Source organism: Lytechinus pictus, chromosome 11 (assembly GCF_037042905.1).
Source record: "Lytechinus pictus isolate F3 Inbred chromosome 11, Lp3.0, whole genome shotgun sequence".
Taxonomy (NCBI): domain Eukaryota; kingdom Metazoa; phylum Echinodermata; class Echinoidea; order Temnopleuroida; family Toxopneustidae; genus Lytechinus; species Lytechinus pictus.
The window spans coordinates 13,073,408-13,097,464 of NC_087255.1; the positions used below are offsets into that span (position 1 = coordinate 13,073,408).

A 24,057-nucleotide genomic window follows, 5' to 3' on the forward strand; every position below is an offset into this window, starting at 1 on the left:
ATAAATAGCGACACATTTTACAAGTGCTTTGAAAGTCTTTGCGAAATTTCGCGTCGGGGGACGAAGGGGAGCGGGGGCACTTGCCCAAATTAATAAGGTTAAGGAAAACAACCTTTGATCTGCATTAATTCCGAAAGAAGAGAGACGAAAGAGGGAGAACTACTAGCTTATTGATGGCATGATGGAGAATTAACAATATCAAATGCAGGCATGTCCCCCTCTCCCTCCCCCTTTCCAAAAAATGGCATATTGCCATACCTTCTGTGTAAAGCGCCTCTTTACTTGTGAGAGTGTTCCTCTGTTTACGTTATCAACGAATCACTAATCTCTTTTCCATGCTCCTACAGTAACATCAGTTTAAACATTTACACAAAATATCTATACACATGAATTCAACTTAGGAGGTATACTATAGTACTGCTTTTTTTGAAAAAAAAAAGAATTTTGAGATAAATACATAAAGCGAGACGGACAGATGTACAAAGACAGATATAGCATGTACGGAGAAAAGGGGACTGTCGGAGATATAAAGACATATGTCCATAATAATACGCGGGAGTGGTACAGCAAACAGGAAAATTATATATATATTTTTGTGACATTGTGTGATGTCATAGTCTCGGTCCTAATTACTACATTTCTAAAGATCACTCACTCACACCGGAAATGACCCTGTACCCAATGTATGATGTATGATCACATTCAATGTGATCATCCTAGTTTTTGAATGAATACTTAAAAGCAGTCTTCAATGCTTTGTTAAGTCGTCTTTTCTTCGCTCTGATTGGCTGAAAAATTAATTTGATGTAATGATGTCTTCTCATTCTGTCCTCCGCTCAGATTGGTTGTTAGTTCTGCCGAGCCCTTATGTCCCCTCTTCTCTGATTGGCTATTTATCTAAATCAGTCATATCTGCTCAATGATTTGTTTAAGTAGTTGTTGAATCAGATAAGTGTATAGATTTAATGCAAACACCAAGGTCAATGTCTAGCCGTGAGAAAGTAATGGCTCGTGTACTAATGTTATGCAATAATGGTAGTCTATTGTCGGTTTTTTTTTTGCAGCCCCTTCTCTTCAGTTGGACGAAGAAAATGTTATCAATCGAAAGTTCCAAAATCTAAAACCAATTATTTTCATGGATGGAACGACCTGGAGAAGGTTTCGTGAAAGAACTTATCGGGTGTCTTATCCGACAAAGTATGTTCTATCCAACAGTTACCAGAGGAAATGTGCTTGCCAGTCAATCAGAAATGAAGAAGAGGTGATAGGTTTAAAAGATTGTTCACAATAATTTCTCCCCGAAATTCTCTTCACGGTGAAGGAGAGTGGATCGCTACCCTATATCAATCCTTAATGAATGCACGATTCTGATACACGTGCCCTGTTTCCAGCTCCATTTCGTCGACGGTTTGAGTACCGCTATCGACCTCGCCGATATCAACTTCGTCCTCCGTATTATCACCTTCTTCTCTTTGTTTGAGGAACTCCTGGATGATTTCGTAGCAGAGAAGGTACTGCTCCTGTTGTAGATAGTGAAAGGGTAACAATATTTTGTTATTTTCTAATCATTTTCTGATTTTAACGTATTCCGGGTTTAAAAAATATACATATTAAACCTACAAAACCCATTAGCATCACATTATTTAATGTCTATGGCAACTGTCGGCATTGTGAAGTTTTTATGACATCTCTATATTCTGTATCACCACCATGATCACTGAATCTGAATTACTAAACCTTATATAATAATTCTTAGGCAACGTATGCATAGCATTACAGCCATCACCATAATAACCACCATGTATGTCGTTACCACCACCCGCATCACTACTACCACTACCATCACCACCATCATCATCCTCCTCATCACCAACACCACCACCACCATCGTCATCACCACCACCATTGTCGTCATTATCATCACACCACCACCATCATCGTCACCATCACCACCACCATTGTCATCATCATCATATTATCATCCCCACTATCATCCTCCTACTCATCATCACCACCACCATCGTCATCACCACCATCGTCATCACCACCACCATTGTCGTCATCATCATCACACCACCACCATCACAATATACTCCACCACCATCACCACCATCACCATTGTCATCGTCATCATCATCACACCACCATCAACACCACTAACACTATTATCACTATCATCATCAGCATCACCACCAGCACCAACACCACCATCGGCATCATCACCACTATCCTCATCGTCACCCCAGCTTCATCACCACAATCGTCAACACCCTCTTCTTTAAGAACACGGCTGACAAACCTCGGTATGGACCATCCTCATCCTATCCACCCGAAGAGTTTTGACGGTTTGAAAGACATCGACAGCGCCCTCTTCGGTGACCTGATCCATGCATGCCTTGAGAGTACAGAATACACCGCTACGACCAGCCCCATTCCTTCGAGGAAAAAAAGGAGAAAAGGTAAGAAATCGAAGATGGTAAAGAGACGCCGGAAAGTCGAATGATAAATGCTTAGTTAAGAAGTGTCAGACACTGTCAGTGTGAGTGGTTCCAACTGCAAACATTCCCTCTGTCCACCCATTAGATATTACCAAAGTAATTTACAGTCAAAATTATAAACTGTATAAACTTCATGTAGTTATTTCCCCTAACCAAATGTCGATGCATGCGCTCACTACGTCAGTGTTTTAAAGAAGAAAAAAAAATACCTCAAACTTACATGCAATGGACCAAAACTTTGGAATGGTTGTCATCTTGTGATGATGATGATGACTGATACACATCCTGTATGAGTTGTATTAATAGTCCTTTGCTCTGATCATTCAAGAGCTTGTTATCACCGGGCCAACCAAGGAACTGGTATTGACGGATTACACGCACATTCTGTTGTAAAAAAAAAAGTAGATATCCATATACATTTAAATATACGATTCATGAATCAAAATTACGTTTTCCTTTGCATGAAAAACAATGATATCTGCATTAATCAAACTCAGTTGCATAGGCCTATATAGAATCACCTGGGTCACATTTCATATATTACTTGTGCCGGAAGAAACAGTTTTTTTTTGTATTATGTCAAATCAATAATATCCCGAAAGCCATATGATTCCACGTCTGCAATTCACAAACTGACATCACAATTCTGTCTAACTGCAGGCTTTTGGTATTCAGTGAAGGAAAAATGTGTCTAAAATTGTATTCCAATCATAAGACTGATGTGACGTTACTGCAAAAAAATGACATCACCAGAAAGGATGCTGTTTAGATGAATTTCAATTTCAATATTCATATGATTATAAATCAATTTAGACTGTACATCTTGCCATGACTGGAGATTTGCTTCAACTAGTACAGCAATCCCCTAAAATAATAATAATAATAAATGAAGTAGATCAACAAATAAATTATTAAAAAAAAATCGATGTAGGGTGTAATGATCTTATCAGCTCAGGGGGCCGTTTTATATAGCTGATCGTAAGTTAAGACTGACTTTAAGAACGACTGGCGATCCTTTCTTGTGGGAAATGATATTGAGCATTAAATGTTCATTGGCGATTATTTATTTTAAAGCGTACGAAAGGCTCACAAGACGTTCTTTATTTTTTAATTTTATTTTTAGTATTTTTTTAAAAGTATTTTTTGTTGTATTTTTAATGGTGTATATTACTTTGTATGGTAAATGTAGGACCCCAAGGAAGAACAGCAGTATTTTGTAAATACAGCTGAATTGGGTGATCCTCCGTTATTGTATGTATCTCTCTTGTATATTGTATATTTTTTTATCTGATTTCGGAAATAAAAACAAACAAACAAGGTCGCTCTTAACTTACGAACAGCTTTATGAAACACCCACATGGTAATTAGACCAACCTGTGTTTCCGTGAGTTGAACTTGTAACGTCCTGACGATCATACCGATGTGTTTTTCCACCGATGTTGTAGAGATTGTGAACGGACCATACTGGACCGAACCTCCGTCAGGCCAATACTGAGCTATCGTCTAGTCAAAAGAAATAATTAGAACGGACTATGAACCACAAGGTCTGGGGTTCAAATCCCACCGTAACACTCTCGTCCTCTGGCAATGCGTTTATCTACACTTTGCCGAACTGTATATAGGAAATCGTTGCATTGTTTATCTTGCATACATGAACATTACATTTTCATCAACCGCTTTGTAATGCTGCTTCTTATTTTATCTTAATTTCACCATGATTTATCAAATAGTTAAAAAAGTTACAACGTAACGGGAATACAAATCAGTACAGTTGCAATGAAATTCAAATGATTTATAAGAGGACACTGCTTCTATATTTGTTAAGATCTAAGGACAAAAAGGATTTCCATCATAGATAGTTAATATTAAATCGGAATATTCAACCGAAGTCAAATTGGACATTTCATCAATTAGGTTATAGATATGGTCCCCGCATATGTCATAATGGCAGCAAGATACATGGCATTTTCTTCTGTCCAAAATGCAAAATTTCTGAATTTGGTAGGTATAAATCGGGTTTTACAACGCAGTCACTATAAGAAATATCGCCTTTTGCTGATGGGTATATGGGTTTATATAAAATAGGTTTTCATGAAATTTGAATCTAAAAGTAGCAAAACACATTCCTAATGATTATATTCTTGGAAAGTACTCACCGAGTCGGTTTTGTCGAGTTGGTTTAGCATGACGATAGTTGTAGGTTTGTAGTCATATACAAGACACCAGAAATTAACAACAGTCTCTGGAAGTGGCATCTGCGTTACAATGTAGTACAGTGAAGTATCGCTCCCTTGTGACTGGATTTATGAAAGTGAAAAGAAGGAGGAGAAGAACATGAAGAAGAAGAAGAAGACGAAAGAAAAAGAAGAAGAAAGAGAAGGAGGAAGGAAGGGGGAGGGGGAGAAAGGGAAAGGAAGAGGAGAAGATGATGACGAGAAGGAAAAATTACACCCAAAAAAATTAAGTATGAAGAGACGAAGAATAATTCAATGTATATGTATTATCAATAAAACAAAATAAGACGTAATATGTTCCCGTATTTGTGATCTAATCTAGAATTAAGAGAAATATGTTAGATCTTGACAAAGCATTGAGTTTGGTATTGAAGTTTTGATGTTCATGTTTGAATTAAGAGATTTTATATGAAACATCACACAACCGTCTTTTGCAAGAATCAAGGGGAAAAAATAAAATATTCTTTAAATAAATTGGAAAGTTTAATCAAAATTTGCATTAAAAATCATTTAAACAACAGAAAACACAATAAACAATGAATATGCTGTGAAAATACAAAAATTACACAAATGATTTCTTACTTTGACAAAGCTAGCGTTGATATAGTCTCCACAAGGTTCGTTTGGGAACCAGGTTTGAAGCATTGCACGATTTCTTTCAACTTGAGAAAATAAAAGGGAAAGAGTATGAAATGACATTATACAATTATTTCAATGCATATAATAAGATAATAAATATAATAAATGGCATTCTCTTTTTAACATCAAACTTTAATTAAAAATAGAAAGTCGAAAAAAAAGGCATGAAACTGAGAAAATGAGAATGATTAAAACATGCCAAAGCTGTATGTATCGTGTTAGATTGTTATAAATTTGAATAATATTAAGTACCATACAAGATATAAAACATACAAGTTCTAAACAACTTAAATACTTTACGAAGAGAAATATTGACACGCTTTGAACACTTGGTTATTCCTTTGTCGAATAAAACTAGAAAACTTACTGGGTAATATGGAGCTGTCTCTATTTTTCTTTCGACATTCGAGTTTACTACCGGTTCGGATAGCAAGTGGATTCGGATCCGGACTAATCTTGGATAACGTCTGAAATGAAGTAAGAAAAGGGCAACACGAGAAAATATTATTAACTTCATTTTTTATAATTGATGAGAAAAGATATCCAGAGAAAGGCATGTTGCTGCTATTTATGAAAACTAGATAGAGGTTTCTTTTATATGGTTGTTTGTCTTTTGATACGTTTTGACTGCACTGGCAATATGCCTTTATATATAAGAATCGTCTTTGTTGCGAGAGATAACAATAGACAATATTGTAGAACATACAATTTCAGCCGATAAACTTTGCAATTTACAATACAACCTCATTCTAAAATACAATATAAACAATGTGTGTGTGTGTGTGTGTGTGTGTATTTGAGTTTTTGTCAGACGTGTATCAATCAGATATGATTATTTACGTCTGGGACCGACCTTTAACGTCACCATCCGAAAGACGTGACCGGGGCTCGAACCTCGAACATCTGCATCAATTTGTAACTTCCCCACACAGCTTGGATTACAGGCGCACGCCACAACGCCCACAACGCCCAGTTGTGAAGACTGTAGTATTTTAAATACCATTTTTCTACATGCGAAGATATAGTTATTTCTACACTTCTACGACTTTAAAAGCCCGTGCATGCGTGTACTGGTTTATCCTATAGGCCTTTTCATTTTCATGATTTTGGACAGTCTATTTAAAAAAACATTGTATAGCGTCCCAAAATACCTGTACGAAGTTTAGTAAAGAATAACATGATAAATTTATCAATTTAAGACCATTTGGTATTTTTGTTTTTAAATAATATTAATAGACAATAAATATTTCTTTCTCACCTTGAATTCCTTAGCAAGTAGTGTATCACCCCTTTCCGATGGTTGTTGCGTCAGCTTCTGAAGTCGGATATCAAATTCTTCGACGGGTATCCGGGTATCCTCACAAACCAAAGACTCGAGAACCGCTTCGTGCAGGAAGACGTATTGCTCCTGCATGTGAGTGGGATCAATCGAGGCGAATATTTGAGTATGGATTTCTCTACGGTTTTAATCAACGCATTATCATAACCATGATGGAGTTTGGTTTTGAAGCTCAGAAGCGGCGTTACCGAAGACAGTGATTTTCAATAGTGAAAAACTTATACAAAGAAAAAGGAATGAAAAGGATAGCACAAATGGAGTTTTTGGTAATTTTACTCTATAATATCCTTATTATCTAATTGAAAACAAAAATTGACTTCACCTTACTTAAAGGTCAAGTCCACCCCAGAAAAATGTTGATTTGAATAAATAGAGGAAAATCAAACTAGCATAACACTGAAAATTTCTTAAAAATCGGATGTAAAATAAGAAAGTTATGGTATTTTAAAGTTTCGCTATTTTTCACAAAGCAGTGATATGCACAACTCAGTGACATGCAAATGACATAGTCGATGATGTCCATCACTCACTATTTCCTTTGTTTTTCATTGTTTGAATTATACAATATTTCATTTTTTACAGATTTGACAATGAGGACAAACTTGACTGAACCATATAGTATTAAACAATGTTAATTCCACATGTTCAGGGAGGAATTAATCATTGTTTCACTTGACAATGAGGAGAAAATTAGAATATTTCATATATCATATAATAAAATACAAAAGAAATAGTGAGTGGATGACGTCATCGGTCTCCTCATTTGCATACCGACCAGGATGTGCATATAACTGTTTTGTGAAATGAAGCGAAACTTTAAAATGTCATAACTTTCTTATTTAACATCCGATTTTGATGAAATTTTCAGTGTTATGCTTGTTGGATTTTTCTCTTTTTATTCAAACCAACTTTTTGTTGGGGTGGACTTGTCCTTTAACCACTATCGAAAAACCCCTTCATAATAATTATACTACACCACTATTAAACAGATTGAAGAAAATGAAGTGTAAAAAAGAAGTATACTTACATCTGTTTGAACCATATTTTGTCTGCAGTCTCGCATCGCCTGAACGAATCCATGGACATTCACCTTACCAGTTTTATTGGCCTGGTCGACCACGCTATCCATGGCTATGAGAACACCTGAACGACCTATCCCAGCACTGGAAAATCATAATACCAAAGTTGTATCAAGGAAAGATTTTACAGAGATACATCTGTGATTTAATTCAATTCAATCCAATTTCTTTATTTGTCCATTGAGAATATTCAGCTTGGTCACATATTCTATCCTATTTCTTATTCATCCAATATTTTTCCTCCATGGTAACCCATTCAATAAAAGATCTACCTTATGGTCCTGTATAAAAAAAAATACAACTAAATACAAGTAAACAAAAAATGAATGATTACATAAATGGCAATAAGATAGTCATACGTTATGTATACACAGTAAATAATATTGGGTAAAATTTTAACCAGCATGAGGGTAATTATGTGTCCAACCAATTTGGGGCAGAATTTTACCCATGCAATGCGGGAAGCATATTGTCCAGTTAAGATTAAAAAATAAGCAGCAATTACTTTAGAATGGGCAAAACTTTCATCACACTGGACAAATAATAATGCCCAAAAGAAATGTCCAATGTTTAATGGACACATAATAGAGCATATTTTACCGAATATTTTTTAGAGTGGTGTATTTGTACTACTTGGTACTTTGTTAATTAATTCCAATAAACGCAGCCATCAAATAACACAACATACACATTTAGGTTTACTCATCGATCATTGCCCTGCGACGATCGAATATCTTATAACAAATCATCTGACTTATCCACTCTCTTTTATTTTAATATTTTCAACTCCACATTAAAAACAATCTTCCCATGGGCCTGACTGACGTCGTCTAGAAATTGTTATCGGGACAACTGATGCCAGTCATGTCGACCCCGTGTCGTACAAAACTGCCCAGGGCGGTGTCAGGATATTTGAAAGGAGAGGGGAGGGGGTGGGGGGTTGGTCAAGACGACCTAAATATACGTGAACTATTTTTTTTTCTCAACTGAATTATAGGAGTATCGTGTAGATTTATCCAGACCTCTCCTTTTTATACTCTTTGTTCCTTCTTTCTTCCCTTATCTTCCCGCTTTTTTTCTTTTCCCCTTTTCAAATTAACAAATTACAAGCGGTGGTCGCCCTCGCCCTCTGTGGCGCCGCCCCTGGCGGTAGCATGATACGATAAGAAATCGTCGCCATACGACCTTAAACCCTATATAAAAGGACTGGTGGCCATAATGCCCTCCCCCCCTCAACGCTTCGCGCAATATTTCCGAAACGCAAAAAGGTAGCGCCGCAAAATTTTATGACTTTTTTTTTAAGTCTCGCACAACTTTTGAGACCAATTTCACGACCTACGGGTATAGCATCGCGACACTACGTGACTTTATACGAGACAATGTCATGCCGAAAATGGCTAATTTTTATACTTTGTGTACAAAGTCTATGGGAGATGAAATTCATAAAAGGGTGATTATTTTTCATTCTAGTTAGTCTGCTTAATTAATTAAGGGTTTAATTTGGTTTTCAAATGGTCTGTAATAATTTCCATTGAAAAAAAAACAAAAAAAAAAAACAGAGAAATACATAAGAAATTCTAAAACAAAACAATTTTTCTTTGTGGAAACCTTTAAATTAGTTTACAAAGATGACATCTGGAAAAAAAGAGAGAAAATTTGAGTGAAATTGAGTGTTAAATATGCAAATAATGGTTTTCACGAATAAATATGCATATTTTATTCATAATAAATAAAAAATTATTATTTTCAGATTTTTTTTTATACTGGCTTGTAGTTTATGCGGTTATGAATATGCGTGCCAAATTTCTGCGCGATAGTGCAAACGGCGGCCGAGATCAGAAGGGGGGGGGGGGCATCATGGCCCCAAGTCCTCAATACGTCTCAATTAGCCCAGTCCTTTTAGGGTTAAACCAGTGGCGGATCCAGGGGAGAGGGGCTTTTAGGAGCCCTACACAATATATTTAGTGGAAAATGTCGGACATAGACAAGTGAAGACGTTGCGTGTCAGATTTTTCTGAACATAAATACCCCCCCCCCCCTTTGCCTTGGACGTACCTGCAGTGGACTAGGAGAGGGGCTGAATCGTCCAGTTGATGTGCATTCTTCACCTCTCGCATATACCTCAAGAAGAGTGATGTCTGCTTAGGAACGGATTTATCGGGCCACTTGGTGAATTGGAAGTGGGTTACTTGTCTTCTATCTTCATAAGCCTATAGGAAGAAGAAAACGTGAAAAGACGATAATTTGAGAGCATACGTCAAAAATGTATCTTCAAATAGTAATTTAGGTTAATAGGTCTACTGATCGAAGGAAACTGAGGAACAAGACGCGAAGAATACAGTAGTATCTATGACTAAAGTTTGATTTGATTTCGAATTGCGCCTTTGGGATACCAATATTTCAATCAGACATCGAACAATTACCCCCCCCCCCCTCTCAAGTTGAGCTTCCTAGCGACAATTGAGTAGTATTAACTGACTTTCTTCAGAGGAAGATGAAGAACGAGTGAAAATATGTATTTGAGAGTTTGACAGCGTTAACTATGATAGTGCAGGAAGGACCTTCGGCAGAAACAGCGCGCTAAATATGCCAAAACTAGAATTGGAATTGGAATGCCAGAACTAGAATTGGATCTATCTATTCATTTTATTTATTTATTCATTTATTTATTCTATTTATTTGTCATTATTATTATTATTATTATTATTGATTAATCAATTAATTAATTAATTAATTTATTTAATTATTTATTCATTTATTTATTTATTATTATTATTATTATTATTATATATATATTTTTTTTTTTTTGGGGGGGGGGGGGGGCTTCTACTGTATTTTTACCGTTATAGGTTTACTCTATCTTCACTTCGAAATTAGGCCGAAAGAATCATGGTCGTCTTGTAATTTACCGTTAAACTCGCATTTTTTTTTGCATTGTGTATGATTAGTAATGAATTGGTGAGACTGTCTTTCATGGACTTTTAAGGAAAATAATCTTCGTGAATATCAAATCAAGTGTCATCCATACCTTGAATATAATGAAGCTTCGGATGACTCCGAAATCTCTTTCCTCTCTATTCTTAGATTTGACGCATATGTCACCATATTTGGCATCATTTCCAATGTCTGGCCAGTAGCAATCACATTTTGCCTGTGAAAAAAAATGGATTATTGTTATGACATTAACAAAATAGCAGCAACAAGAAAAACCCATAATTCACTAGAAGTCCTCACGGCAAACTTCGGATTGCGCCTGGAAATGGCAGGCTTCATACGAAATTCAAAGTGTGTCTTTTTTCAACGTTTTGCTCAATTTTAAATCGTTAAAAAGAAATGATTCAGAGTAATACACACTCGTAAGAAAATGTAATTAGATATTCCAATTTTAAAGATATGTATAGGGCTTACTGTAAAATAGGTGCAACATGACTTAAATGTATACTTGAAACACTGGGTCGAATTCTTTACTGCAACACGATCGTGGCAGCTACACCTTTGCACGCGTTATCATTCAGTAAATGTTCATATTGGGGGATTAGAATTTATATATTTTTGTTCTTTAAATGCAGGAATGTAATAATAAAAAAGGGCCAAGATAGATGCCATGATTTCTCATCGTTTCAAAATATTACAGATTTATACAAAGGTCGATCTAATCAAGACTCACCTTAAGACCTTCTTCAAGTTTTGTTACCATGGAAATGACTTTGATGTTTTCCTGCAATATCATCCTCCAGAAATCATTGATAGTGTTCTTCTTCGGACCTTTGGGATTAAAGAGGAGAGATGAAATAGATCAATAATCAGGGAAGATCGATAGTATTCAAGAATAGTTTATGCTTACCAGGCATAGATGAAGCCAAACAAATATTAACAATTATGAAGATATAATGATTATAATGAATAGCTATGGTATGTCAATGACCAAAACAATATTTATTTTCATCACAGAAAATGTCAATTTAACCTACCGCGATTTAACGTATACCTGGTATAGGGGCTAGAATGTTAGCATCATTAACATTTAAAACTACATAGAATTAATTTAACAGGATGTTTTTAGATGCAAGGTTCGTATTTAAAAAAAATAAAAGTAAGCACAATATTCATTTCAAATTATATAGGATAATATAAAATCATATATGGTACGCCAAATATAGCAATAACAAAATTGTTTACAAGATGAAACCATTAAGATTGAACATGGTTTAATGAATAAAGTTGCTATGTCATGTGCGCGATAGCTCAGTCGGTAGAGCGGGGGTTTCGGATTCTGGTGACCCGGGTTCGATTCCCAAGTGGTGCGCTAGTGCCCTTGGTAAGGCATTTATCCTCATTACCAGGTCCCTCGAAGAGGACATTAAGCCGTTGGTCCCCTGGTTGCTTGCTCACAGGCATTCGTGCTTTCTTAGCAGTCAGGTAAAACAACCTCGGTATAACCTCGGTATGTATGTGGGTCTATGTCAAGTAAGGGTGTTCAAATTATGATTTTAGTTAAACATAAATTATTCTTACCTTGTGAAGCTATGTACGCCTTTTCTTTGGTAAAACTCTGTAGGTGTGCAAAGAAGAGAAAATATATAATGAAGGGGGTATTCTGAAACGAATGAACAAGGATAGAGAAAAAAACCAAAGACTGAGAGGGGGAAATGGTAGACGATTTCGGAATTATGATATCTTATACGTTTTAAAGGCCTCTAAATTCATCACACGTAGGAGAGAAATCGTTGTCGTTCATTATGTTTCATCACAGTCGCAATAATATTTTTCCTCATCATCATTAGCATCGTCATCATCGTCATCATCATCATAATCATCATCATCATCCTCCTCCTCCTCATTATGAATATTAATGTGGTTATTATCATTATCATCATTATAAAGTTATCACTTTTATTTTGTATCACTATTATTATCATCATTATCATTATAATTATGTATATCACCATCATCATCATCATCATTATTATGGTTACCATCATTATCATGGTTATTATCAAAATTATATAGTAATAACAGTGGTAATAGTATCATCATCATCATCATCATCACTATTTCATCATTTTTATTATGCAAGTTATTTGAAGAAATAATAAGAGACATCATAAAGATATAAAACAATACTCACGTCTATATAGGATGCATTAATGTAGTCTGAATATGGGTCTTCGTCTATGACTTCTAACACAACACGAGAATTGTTATCTGTTATATGATGCAAAAAAGAAAGATTACTGGAAAAGATATCGAAAAACGAACTAAATTAACTCGTGTAAAACACAAAACTAAACACGACACATTTTTGTTCTATAATAGTTCTGCAGAATGATACATTGTGTAGTGTCAGAGATATAAACTATTTGAAAATCATAAACATGATAGATTTGAATCAGTCATGTATCTGTTTTATCAATCCAATTTATGGATAAAAAAACACAAAAAATACAATCAATATACAAACCCACCTCGCTTATATTGAGTTAGTCTAATGGTCCAATGGATAATGGTATGTAAATGGAATATAAAATATGAGCCAGTATACACAGAGTAATCACACTGTCAGTGCAAGAAGGTTTTAAGTGACAGTTATGAGAGTTGAGAGAGATACAGAGATAGAGATAGACAGACAGACAGACAGACAGACAGACAGACAAACAGAGAGATAGATAGATAGATAGATGAATAGGTAGATAGATAGATATATAGATAGATAGGTAGGTATAGGTAGGTAGTTAGAGAAAGGGAGAGAGGGGAGAGGGAGAGAAAGATTGAATGAGAAAGGGAGAAGAAGCGGGGATGAGGAAAAGATGGGAGGGCGAGGTATGTTGCCATGGTAACCCATCCGCTTTTACGCTATCACCGGCCATAGAGATATACTAATTTAGTATTATATCTATCACTTACATGGAAGAATGTTTCGATATCGATTCTTTGGTTTGTTCTCTTCTTCTTTTGCATAGGTTTGTAATTCTGCATTCACACCTGGGAGAGCCTGTAAAAAATATAATTCGAAAATTCACCAGTTTTAAAGATACCAGTTTAAAAATACCAGTTGTGGTAACTTTCTCAAAATGAGTTCGAACATAATCAAATGAAAGTGTTTGTATGTATAGTATAAAGTGTTTATATGTACAGTATAAATAAGAAAAATATGTGCCAAATATCTCTGGAAGAAAATGCGTAATGCTGAGAAAAACGAGCAAAATATAAGCACAGAATTCCATCAAATGTCGGGTATCTTTCGAACAATATAAATACAGTGTCACACATAATGCTTTTCTCTGTTAGTGATCATCAGAATTATCGATTCTGAGCTAAGATTTCATGGTTTTACACAGATTAGTTTACATTAATGTACCAGATCTAGATGTCTTAGAACAGTTTGACAATTAACCTTGATTCAAAAGACTTTCTCCTGAAATAATTGTTTGCTGCAACTACCGTCTTTAACCTTTAAGATTCGAGATTATTAGGCCCTATTGGTCCTTCAATGAAGGTAATACGAAGAAATCTAACTTCCAAGTGCTTTCAAATACATACACAACGGTAATTAACATATGACATGCAATGTATCATATTATAGAAAACTACACATCAACAATATAACTTGATATAGCTTTCTGCAATATCTTAATACCCCTTCAAATTTACGATAATCCATTAGTAAGATGTCTGCAAGGCTGCTGACCCCCCTCCCCATTTTGTGACTGTAAAGTATGCGGTATACTGTTCTATCATCATAAAATTTATATTTCAGAATAATTACACAAGTTTTCAAAATAATATTTAGTTATTCTTTTTAAATTATCTATCAAATTATGATTTTATTAATATAGCATATGTACACCAAGAGAAGGCATCAACTATAATGGTTTAAGTAAGACGATGTTTAATGCTCAGAGATTCTTCACCAATTATTACGGCAATGAGAATTAAGTATTACTATCATGACTATTGCTTAATGAAGAACTACACAATTCTTAGCATGTTGAAATATCATTATAATAATATACTGTAGAGTTATACATTTGCCGTAGAACATAATTTTTGTTTATTTATTAATAAGTAGCTGTTTATCAAATTTTGAATGTGCAACAATGAAATATACCATGAATTTTCTTGTCTAATTTACGATACGTTAATAATACCGGTAAAATAATGTCCAAAACAAATTATCCTTGTACATATCAACTATTTTCTACAATGTAAATTTAATAGACCTACTCCATTCCATATAACTTATTACAACATATGAATGTATTATAAATTAAGTATTATCATTGTTTAATGAATAACTCATACACGATTCTTAATATGTTGAAATATCATTATATTAATATACTTTTTTTATTGTTATATAATTAATACGTACTCTCTTATTCAAATTAGATCTTTAAAAGTTTCATTTTCTATTTCATGTATGTATCTTTGTATGGTATTATTATTTTATGTATGCCATGTATGTAATGTCTATGTATTACACCCTGCCAATGGCACAATGATTATATTGTTATAGTTCTGTGCCATGGACCTGGGTTGAACGTATAACTTCTTTTGACTAATAAAGATGAAACATATATATCAAAAATTCATTTTGCTTTATATGCAATGGGAAGATGAAATTGATGGTTTTCAGATTATATTGACAATAATCGTTTACAATTATTCATATACATGTATCAATAATTTCTTTGGTACCAAATATCTCAAAGAGGCCAATAACTGAGTTTCGACCAAATGTTTGTCATCTTCGATTTATAGTAAATGACTAACAATCTAATTAGCCTATTTGGACCTCTGGCTTTATGTCAACGTGCATTACACATTATTTTCCTGAAAGGGTTATAATGTTTGTAATTCCATTAAAGTTAAACAAATCTAACAGGAAAGGAATGCATTCGTACGACGTAGACACAGTTAATCATTGTTTAATCGCTGAGTTTTGATACTACTTATTACAATCATTATCCGAACAATTCAAATTGTAAACAAAATTTTCTCCTACCATTATCCTCACTTTATATTAGCAGAAGCAATCCCAAACGATTGCCCAATAAACGATTTCATAATCATGTTAGTTATTTGTCTAGCGCTGTACTTTTATGATATTATTGTGATAGAAATAAAATGATACGTGTACATCATACGTTGTAATTATGATAACGCGAGACCTCATACGTTTTGTCATATAATTATATGAAATTATTTTGACACAGTAAAAATAAAAGGGAATTCATTAACAAGCCACCACCACCATCATTTTCGCCGCCCCTCCGCCCCCTCTCTCTCTCCTTCTATCTGTCTCTTTTTGTTTATCTGTCTGTCTGTCTGTTTCTCTCTCTCTCTCTCTGGATCCCTCCTTCCCATAATACCCGAGCACAGTCAACCTCCAACTTGTGCAGACACTACTTTTCGATGTTTACATAGCAGTCGAGTTCCAACGCATTTACACCAAAACTTTCCATACAACCTGCTTTTCTGCCATTCGCACCCAAACCATGAAAACACCGCAACAAAAAAAATCTCTTAAAAAAATATCAACATTAACAATGAAAGAAATACAATCATTAATCCCCTTTGAATGCACATGCACTGACCTCAAATTCCTCGATGAGTTCTAAGGACTGTCTGTTTTTGTGAACATAAACGGTGAATTCATCCAGAGACATACCAGTGGGCTTGGAGTCCCCAGTCAGTGTACTTTTCTCGTAATTATGGTAATAGCTCAGAACCCTCTCCCCATTGCCGTGGGAAGCGGAACCTGCAAACAGTTTGGAAGATAAAAAAATAGATTAGAAGAGAAAAAATGAAAATCATAGACTTCGATCTTATATGCACATTTTTTGTATACAGTGGCGTAATGAGCCAAAAAAATTAAGGGGGGCAGATAAGGCGTATCGGGTAAAATTATTTACAAAACTGCGAGCGAACGATGCGAACGAGCAAAAATTTCGACATTTTCATGATAAAAATAAATTTTGTGATAGATTTTGACCTTCTCTCTTTTTTTCTTGGTCGTGTTATATGGGGTCCCAAACCTATCATGTATTCCCATTTTTGTTAAACTATGTGATATGTTTCTTGTTCTTGATTGGTTTGAATAAATTTGAACTTGAACTTGAACTTATCATTACTATCTTTTTTTTTGGGGGGGGGTGGAGCCAAGCGCCCCAAGGCCCCCCATCTGTACGCCAGTGATTGTATGAAATAATAAAAATGAGCTACATGGGGGAAGTTGCGAATGATGCAGAGTTATAGCAGTAAAGGTCTTTTAAAGGTCGGTCCAGACGTAAGTTATAACCATATCTGATACACGTCTGTAAAAAAAACCTAAACGAACAAACATAGTGTTTCAATATTTGTATAATATGAGTGAATAAAAGAACGAAGATATATTATATGCATTATGCTTTTGATCAAAGTACTTGAACTTTGAACTGAAATCGACATCATGTAATTAAAATAACAACGAACATTCCACCGATCTCTGTATTTGTTTATAATTAGGCAGGACTTTTACCTGTAATATTAAATCGACGATTTATTATGAACTCTCTTTACATACAATCTTATATGAACAAGTAATAATAATTATATTGATCCTTACAGTAAAAAATAGGTAATCAATCAATAAATAAGGGAAACAAATAATCAATTAGAATATAAACTTACAGATATAGTGATAAATTAGATAAAAGATGTAACAGAGATCAAATCAATTATTAATTGATTTCATTAATATAATTTTGAGTGCCTCTGACAGTCATTAAAAAAAGAAACTGATTCAAATACTCAAATGAGTCCGACTAACAATCAATGGACAAGATCCAAAAATAAATTTAAAAAATAAATTAAAGGAGATATAACAAGAAAGGATTAATAGAGCATTATTATCAAGAAAATATCATAATAACGTGGATATCGTCCAGATTAGTAATATATCCCAAGCTATATTCCTGGTTTAATAAGCACATGTGGTTTTATTTAAGGCATTCCTACATACATGTATGGATCTATATTTAGATTAATGGTGAAATTACTGTAACAACGCTAGGATTTATTGATCATTCACTGAGCACTGTATATTGACATTGCATATCTGCAGAGAAGGTCAGTTTGAGAACAAACCGCAATATTATGATAATATCATGCCGCTGCAATAACACTTGCTATTAAATCATGTACGACGTAAATTTGACGACTGTATCATGTGCATATCATATAATTACAGCTTAATTAAGGACAAATGCAAAATCATTTGTATATTTCGAGCATTTGCCTCAACATGGCGGGCACCTCCGTTCATTTATATAAAATGTATTTAAAGAAAAGTATGTATTTTAAGCCTACATCTTTTTTCATTCTTTATGTATACGACTTTATCGTTAATGTTATGAACAAAAGTTTTACGTATATCATGCAATTCACTGGCGGATCGGGGGGGGGGGCACAGCCGGCCCGAGGCCCCCCCCCCCTTTAAGAGGCACACTTTTTTTTAAGTGAAGACCTTTTTTTGCTTGCAATTTTTTTTTCTTGAATGAAATGTCCTTATGTTTTGGTTGAAACCTTTTTTTTTTGCTTGTCAAAATTTTCCACTCGAAAATGTGCCCCCTCCCCTTTAGAAAATCCTGGATCCGCCCCTGATGAAAACATATTTATTTGCCATGATTTTTTGTAATATTTGACTGAAGATATAGAAGCAAATAAACATATTTAGGGGGGGGGGGGGTGCGCTCCTTCCTCAATAAAGAAACAAAGACAATTACCCCCCCCAAAAAAAAAACATACATAGTGACTCATTTAAAGGCAATTTTGAAGACTTTTATGAAAAAATATTTTGAAGTAATTTGTACTTATTTTATAGTTCATAGTTGTTACTGGCTTGAGTCTTGCGCATTTAAATGTCTTTATTATTTCTACATCATTGGTTGGTCCATTTTCCCTCTTTATATAAAAACATCTATATTTTATTTCATTCATAAAAAGAATTCATTTTTAGAATAATTTTTAGAATTACATTTCTAAATTTGACCTCACCATTTCCATTGGCCATCGCCTCTGCATCAGTATTCGTTTTGGCCATGGTCATCTCTAGTGTATCAGGATCATCCTTAGTTTTACCCGAGATCAGATGCTGTCGTTTTCTCCTATACAGTGGTTAGAATAACGGGATTAAACAAATGTTCATTATCGTTATATAATATTTAAAAAAATTATGAAGATTTTCGTTTAATTATCTTAAACATGTAAAATATAAAACGTCTTGTCATGAATGATTCACTTAAGAAACCCTAAGATGTATAATAACTTCAACGCAAACATGGGATGCGGAACAATTTTCAAAGTGGACAGGGGGGGGGGGGGGAGGGGCTGAGTCTAGAGTGAGGGGTGGAAGTGAACATGAATAAAACGACATGTTGATCAGAATAGTGGAAACTGTAAGTTATCATGCCAAATTTGGCCTTATTTTGGCACCCACCTTGGGTTGGCGACACTGTTTAGGAAAGTAACTTTCTTTAACATACAGTACATTAATGGAAACTTTGATTTGGCAAAAGGCTGAATTGTCATCTGCTGTAGGCCTCATATGTTTATCCACTGATTATAGTGTTCTGAATATATTATTTAGTTATCGCATTCATTGCCAATAACTCCAGGGTATTGAAATTACAGGTACATGCATAAATTATGTTTGTTTTGTTTTTCTTATAAGGAAACCAAAACCCAAGGAGAGAGCCAGTCTTATTGGACAGCGCAAAATGAGAGGAGCAATATAAATCAAGTTTCAACAAAATCGGTTGCAAAATAAGAAAATTATGGAAGTTTAAAAAGTCTTGTTCTTTCTTTGGGGATCCTCAAATTGGCAAACATACTTCAAAATGACTGATTTCGCGGACAACTCTCCATTTGTTTTGTTCACAAATATTTAGATATCCCCCATTATCTTTAAAATAGCATCTTGCCTCATTCGGAGCACAACATACATGTATGTCATATGGGAAGGGAAAATTCATTATGGGACAGTCAGGAGGAGACGATAAAAAATATATAAAATAAAGTGGAAAATCGGAACATTTGTGTACAGAACAAATTGAGAGTAAAAGTTGTCAACAAAATCAGCCATTCTGAAGCATGTTTGCCAATTTGAGGGTCCCATATGAAAAGTATTGCAAGACTTTTCAAACTTCCATAACTCTCTTGATGAAACTATAGATGGAGCATTAAATTGCTTCTCTCATTTTACTCTTTCCGAATGTTCCGATAAGACTGAAGCTCTCCTTGGGTTTTGGTTTCCCAAATCGTCCTTACGTATTTCTCCACAGATGAAGGACCAGTACTAGGATGATGCCGAACAGAATGATGATGGCAATGACCGCACATATCCCGAAGATGAGATCATCCGGTGCCGACACTCCTGGATTATCCGTGGTCAGCGATGATGGATTATCCGTGGTCGTGCTCGCATTCGTCATTGTCGAGCTAGTCGTGTATGGTCAAGAAGTATTTACAACTGCAAGTCTGACCGAGGGGCCTGTGTATAAACAAACATTATATAAATGAAAAGCAAATTGAAGAAGTGAATAAAAGGAAATTAAAATAGAGTTCTGATAACAAAGAGTTAATCTTTTAGTTAATCTTCATTTACGAAACTATAAAACACATTATGTTACAGTCTCAACAACGAAACCGACTCCAACCAACCGATTTCATATCACTGGCGTACAGATAGGGGCTTGGGGTCCATTAACCCCCCCCTCCCCCCCCCAAAAAAAAGCTCCAGACCAAGAAAAAGAGAAAAATGAAAGAAAAGGAGAGGGAAAGGATGAAACATGATTTTATCTACCAAATATATTGTCAAAATCTATAACAAAAGCAGCTATTCGTATATCAAACAGGTCTAAATTGTTGCTTGCTCGCTTCGTTCGCTAGAGCCATTTGAGAAATTTTGCACCATACGTATTACGCTAAGTACTGCTGGAAATCAGTGGCGTAATCAGACAAAAATTTTGAGGGGGCTAAGTATGACGTATCGGGCAAAACTCATAACAAGTTGCGAGCGAAGCGAGCGAGCGAGCAAAAATGTCCACGTTATTATTACGAAAATCCACTTTTGTGATTGATTTTGACATAATATTCGGAAAATATCATATTTCACCATTCTTACCTTTCCTTTCCTTTTCTCTAGTGGCTGTGATTTTTATTGGGGGGGGGGGGGGGGAGCCCCCAAGCCCCATCTGTACGCCACTGCTGGAAATATCGTACATGTAATGTCGATAAAAGCATTGGTCGATCCGAGTCAGTTTCGTAGGTGTGACTGCGTCGTATAAGAAAAACAGCCCTTTTCCAACCTTGCATTCATTAACATAACCTACAAAAGGGCTATTCAGAATGACCGTGTTGAAATCTCTCAGGTGAGGCAATCAGCGTCCAAGCATTCAATGAATGCGGAGCGGAGGGGGGGGGGGGCATGGAAAAAAGTAGCGGAAAATTTCCTACCCGAAAACCATACAAGTTTATAAAATCAGGCGACATTTTGGGGCTGAAGCAAAATATATCTACGTCTTACGTATATCGCCAAGGCGTAAATTGTATTTCCTTTTACATTTGATAACTGGACATTAACGTTACCTTTACATTAACCAGTATCAACATCATACATGTACCTCTTTAACTACATGGCAAATACAAAATATTATATTTCACAACATATTACCATCATTTTTTTTAATGACCAGCTAGGGGCCAGTTTCATAGATGTTAAAACTATATAACTTCTACCATTATGTCAAATATCATGGTCACATGTCTCAGCAGCCATTCGCGATCAGAGTTTCCATTGTATTTGCTAAGTTTATTGTAACAAATTAGAACTGATTCGTGAGTCATGATTTATTCCATGAACATTTAGCAAAGAAACTGCGTTATTCGAGTTGAAATCGACCATGATTTTATAGGACGCTAATTGCCTCCCGAAAATAAGCAACGGGCCATTTCACTCGTGATGTTCTGACAATCTACCTCAGATTCTAGTTTTAATGGTGATTAAATGAATTGTTTGTTGTTTATTGTCTTCTACTTGATCCGGAAGTGATCGTCAGATCAAGGGATCGGTTCCGGTGTTCTGGTGCCCTTACGGATACAAATCTAGTATAAATGTCACCAGAAACCCTTCCAATATCATGACTATATGCAATCATTATGACCCGATGACTTTAAATGTTTAAGGGTTCATTGAACTTGCATAGATTTCAAAGCGGATGCTGTAACTAACATTATCTATAATAGACCATAATCACTTTTATTAAGTTTGACCTTTCACTGTGGTCATGATTTATAATGACACGTACATCTCCGGGGGCTAGATTGTATAAAGAAGGGCCTGTTTGCGGCCGAATAATGATATCAATTGTGATATGAGATGCAATGATGATAACAATTATAATTACAACAGTGATGATAGTGAAAATAATAATAATAATAATAATGATAATATTAATAATGATAATAATAATGATAATAATAATGATAACAATAATAATAATGATAATAATAACAATAATAATAATGATAATAATAATAACAGTAATAATAATAACAACAAAAATAATAACATGATTTTTTATTTCTAAAGTATACAATAAACAATAAAAAGTATCGACGACGACGATGATGATGATGAAGCTATATACACCTGTATGAATGGAAAATTATGCGATGAACAGAAAGGGAAATTCGAATAACCTAAGTTACACGAAACCAAATGTTTACTAACATTCATAAAAACAAGTATATATGCACGTTCGTTACTTTGGACACCCTGATATTTACACATGTATGAACTTATATATCCCAGACCTTGGAATTGTCAAACAAAAAGAAAGAAAAAAAAAACACAGCAAAATTTAGAACATATAGTATTGAAAGCATATATACATGTATATATTAATAATAATAAAATATACATTAATTTCGATTTTTTTTTCTTTGCATATCGTTCGTGTGTGAATAGCAATCAATTAAATATCAAAACAGTGTAATCATGATCTTAAAATCTTACTATTTAACTTGAAGAAAGCGACTCGAGATCTTACATGTACATATCCTTAAAGCCTAGCTATGGATCACGAAGAAACGAACAAGAGAGGGGATTCACCGGCCTGAGTTAGTGCAGTCCACTTTGACGAATATCGCTAGTTAAAAGGTAATTCCGTCCACATCTTAACTTGAACCTGTTTCCAAACTACTAAAAAATCTTCTTCACACATCCTGTATGGTGCTTCGATCCATCGCGTTCAAACATGTAAAATGTTGTGTACTTCACATCAAAACATAAAGCAGTCCTTGTAGTCCTTTGGCTTCGGTCAATTTCATCACTTTACTTCCGTCCTCAAAAAGGGGGTGATCGCTTTTTATCTTAATCACGGCGTTCCGATTCTCAATCATCTCCAGATCATAATCAAATCAACTTACTAATTTTAGAGATCCACTCCCCGCGCCTAAATATAACCTGGTCAATATTCCCCCACTATATCCTGGTTCACAATCCAGTCCAACGCGCATATCCTACATTTTCCAGAGTATATAATCCAATATCCACTGGTGTTTGTGCATCATATTTGTACATGGAGTGCACATAGTATATATATTCCACCATGAGCATATTGGAGCTGTTACGTGCAACCTCTACAAAAATATGCCTATTGTCATTTGCAGGACGACCGGGGGCGAGGCCTCGTTCTTTTGTTCGCACGCTCTGCTGAGCTAGATTCAATGGCAATACTGAGAGTAAGTTCATTCAAACATGACAGTTATGTCAATTGAACCAATATCGCATTTAGTCTCGCGATATAGACATGATAAGTTTCGATTTGTATCATTTTTTCATGTGGCAGATGGTGCTTTTAATTGTGGAAATATCCAAGCCCCACCCCCCGACGCCGCGGACATAGTGGCGTACCGGCGCGCCGGTTCCACTATCTCCGACCGAACCTCCCCCCCCCCCAAAAAAAAAAAATGTCGAAATCGAACAATTAATTGGTTAGAATCTACCAGAAGTAGGGTTGATATTGGTTTTTTTTTCAAAGTCGGATAGACTTGAATAGTCGCTAACAAAATGATTATTTTGGTCCATCCTTATGAGCAGTGTCTATATTGGTATGTAATCAAACACATTTTTTTCGGAATGAGGTTGACTATAATTCTCTTTCTAGAGAGTTTAGTAAACTTTAGGCATGTCTGTCATAACAAAAAAGTATTTTTACCATCCT

The 24,057-nt window shown here is 35.1% G+C and overlaps 1 protein-coding gene across 2 annotated transcripts; it reads right to left on the reverse strand.

Annotated features, from left to right (window-relative positions):
* Nucleotides 1-956: 956 nt before the first annotated feature.
* Nucleotides 957-23,501, reverse strand: LOC129270839 (receptor-type tyrosine-protein phosphatase alpha-like). Of its 2 annotated transcripts, none has more exons than XM_054908179.2 (19): nucleotides 22,848-23,501; nucleotides 20,099-20,321; nucleotides 18,827-18,936; nucleotides 16,387-16,550; nucleotides 13,694-13,781; nucleotides 12,918-12,994; nucleotides 12,305-12,341; nucleotides 11,457-11,554; nucleotides 10,818-10,940; nucleotides 9,845-9,999; nucleotides 7,738-7,873; nucleotides 6,630-6,779; nucleotides 5,739-5,838; nucleotides 5,315-5,394; nucleotides 4,655-4,795; nucleotides 3,873-4,001; nucleotides 2,719-2,882; nucleotides 2,300-2,435; nucleotides 957-1,520 (listed from the first exon to the last, which is right to left on the reverse strand). In XM_054908179.2, exons 2-19 carry the CDS (start codon nucleotides 20,260-20,262, stop codon nucleotides 1,344-1,346), a joined length of 2,229 nt encoding a protein of 742 aa, XP_054764154.2. In that variant the 5' UTR covers nucleotides 20,263-20,321; nucleotides 22,848-23,501; the 3' UTR covers nucleotides 957-1,343. The 2 variants fall into 2 exon arrangements, with proteins under 2 accessions (XP_054764154.2, XP_063962888.1); XM_064106818.1 differs by having other exon boundaries at nucleotides 22,882-23,485.
* Nucleotides 23,502-24,057: the final 556 nt, after the last annotated feature.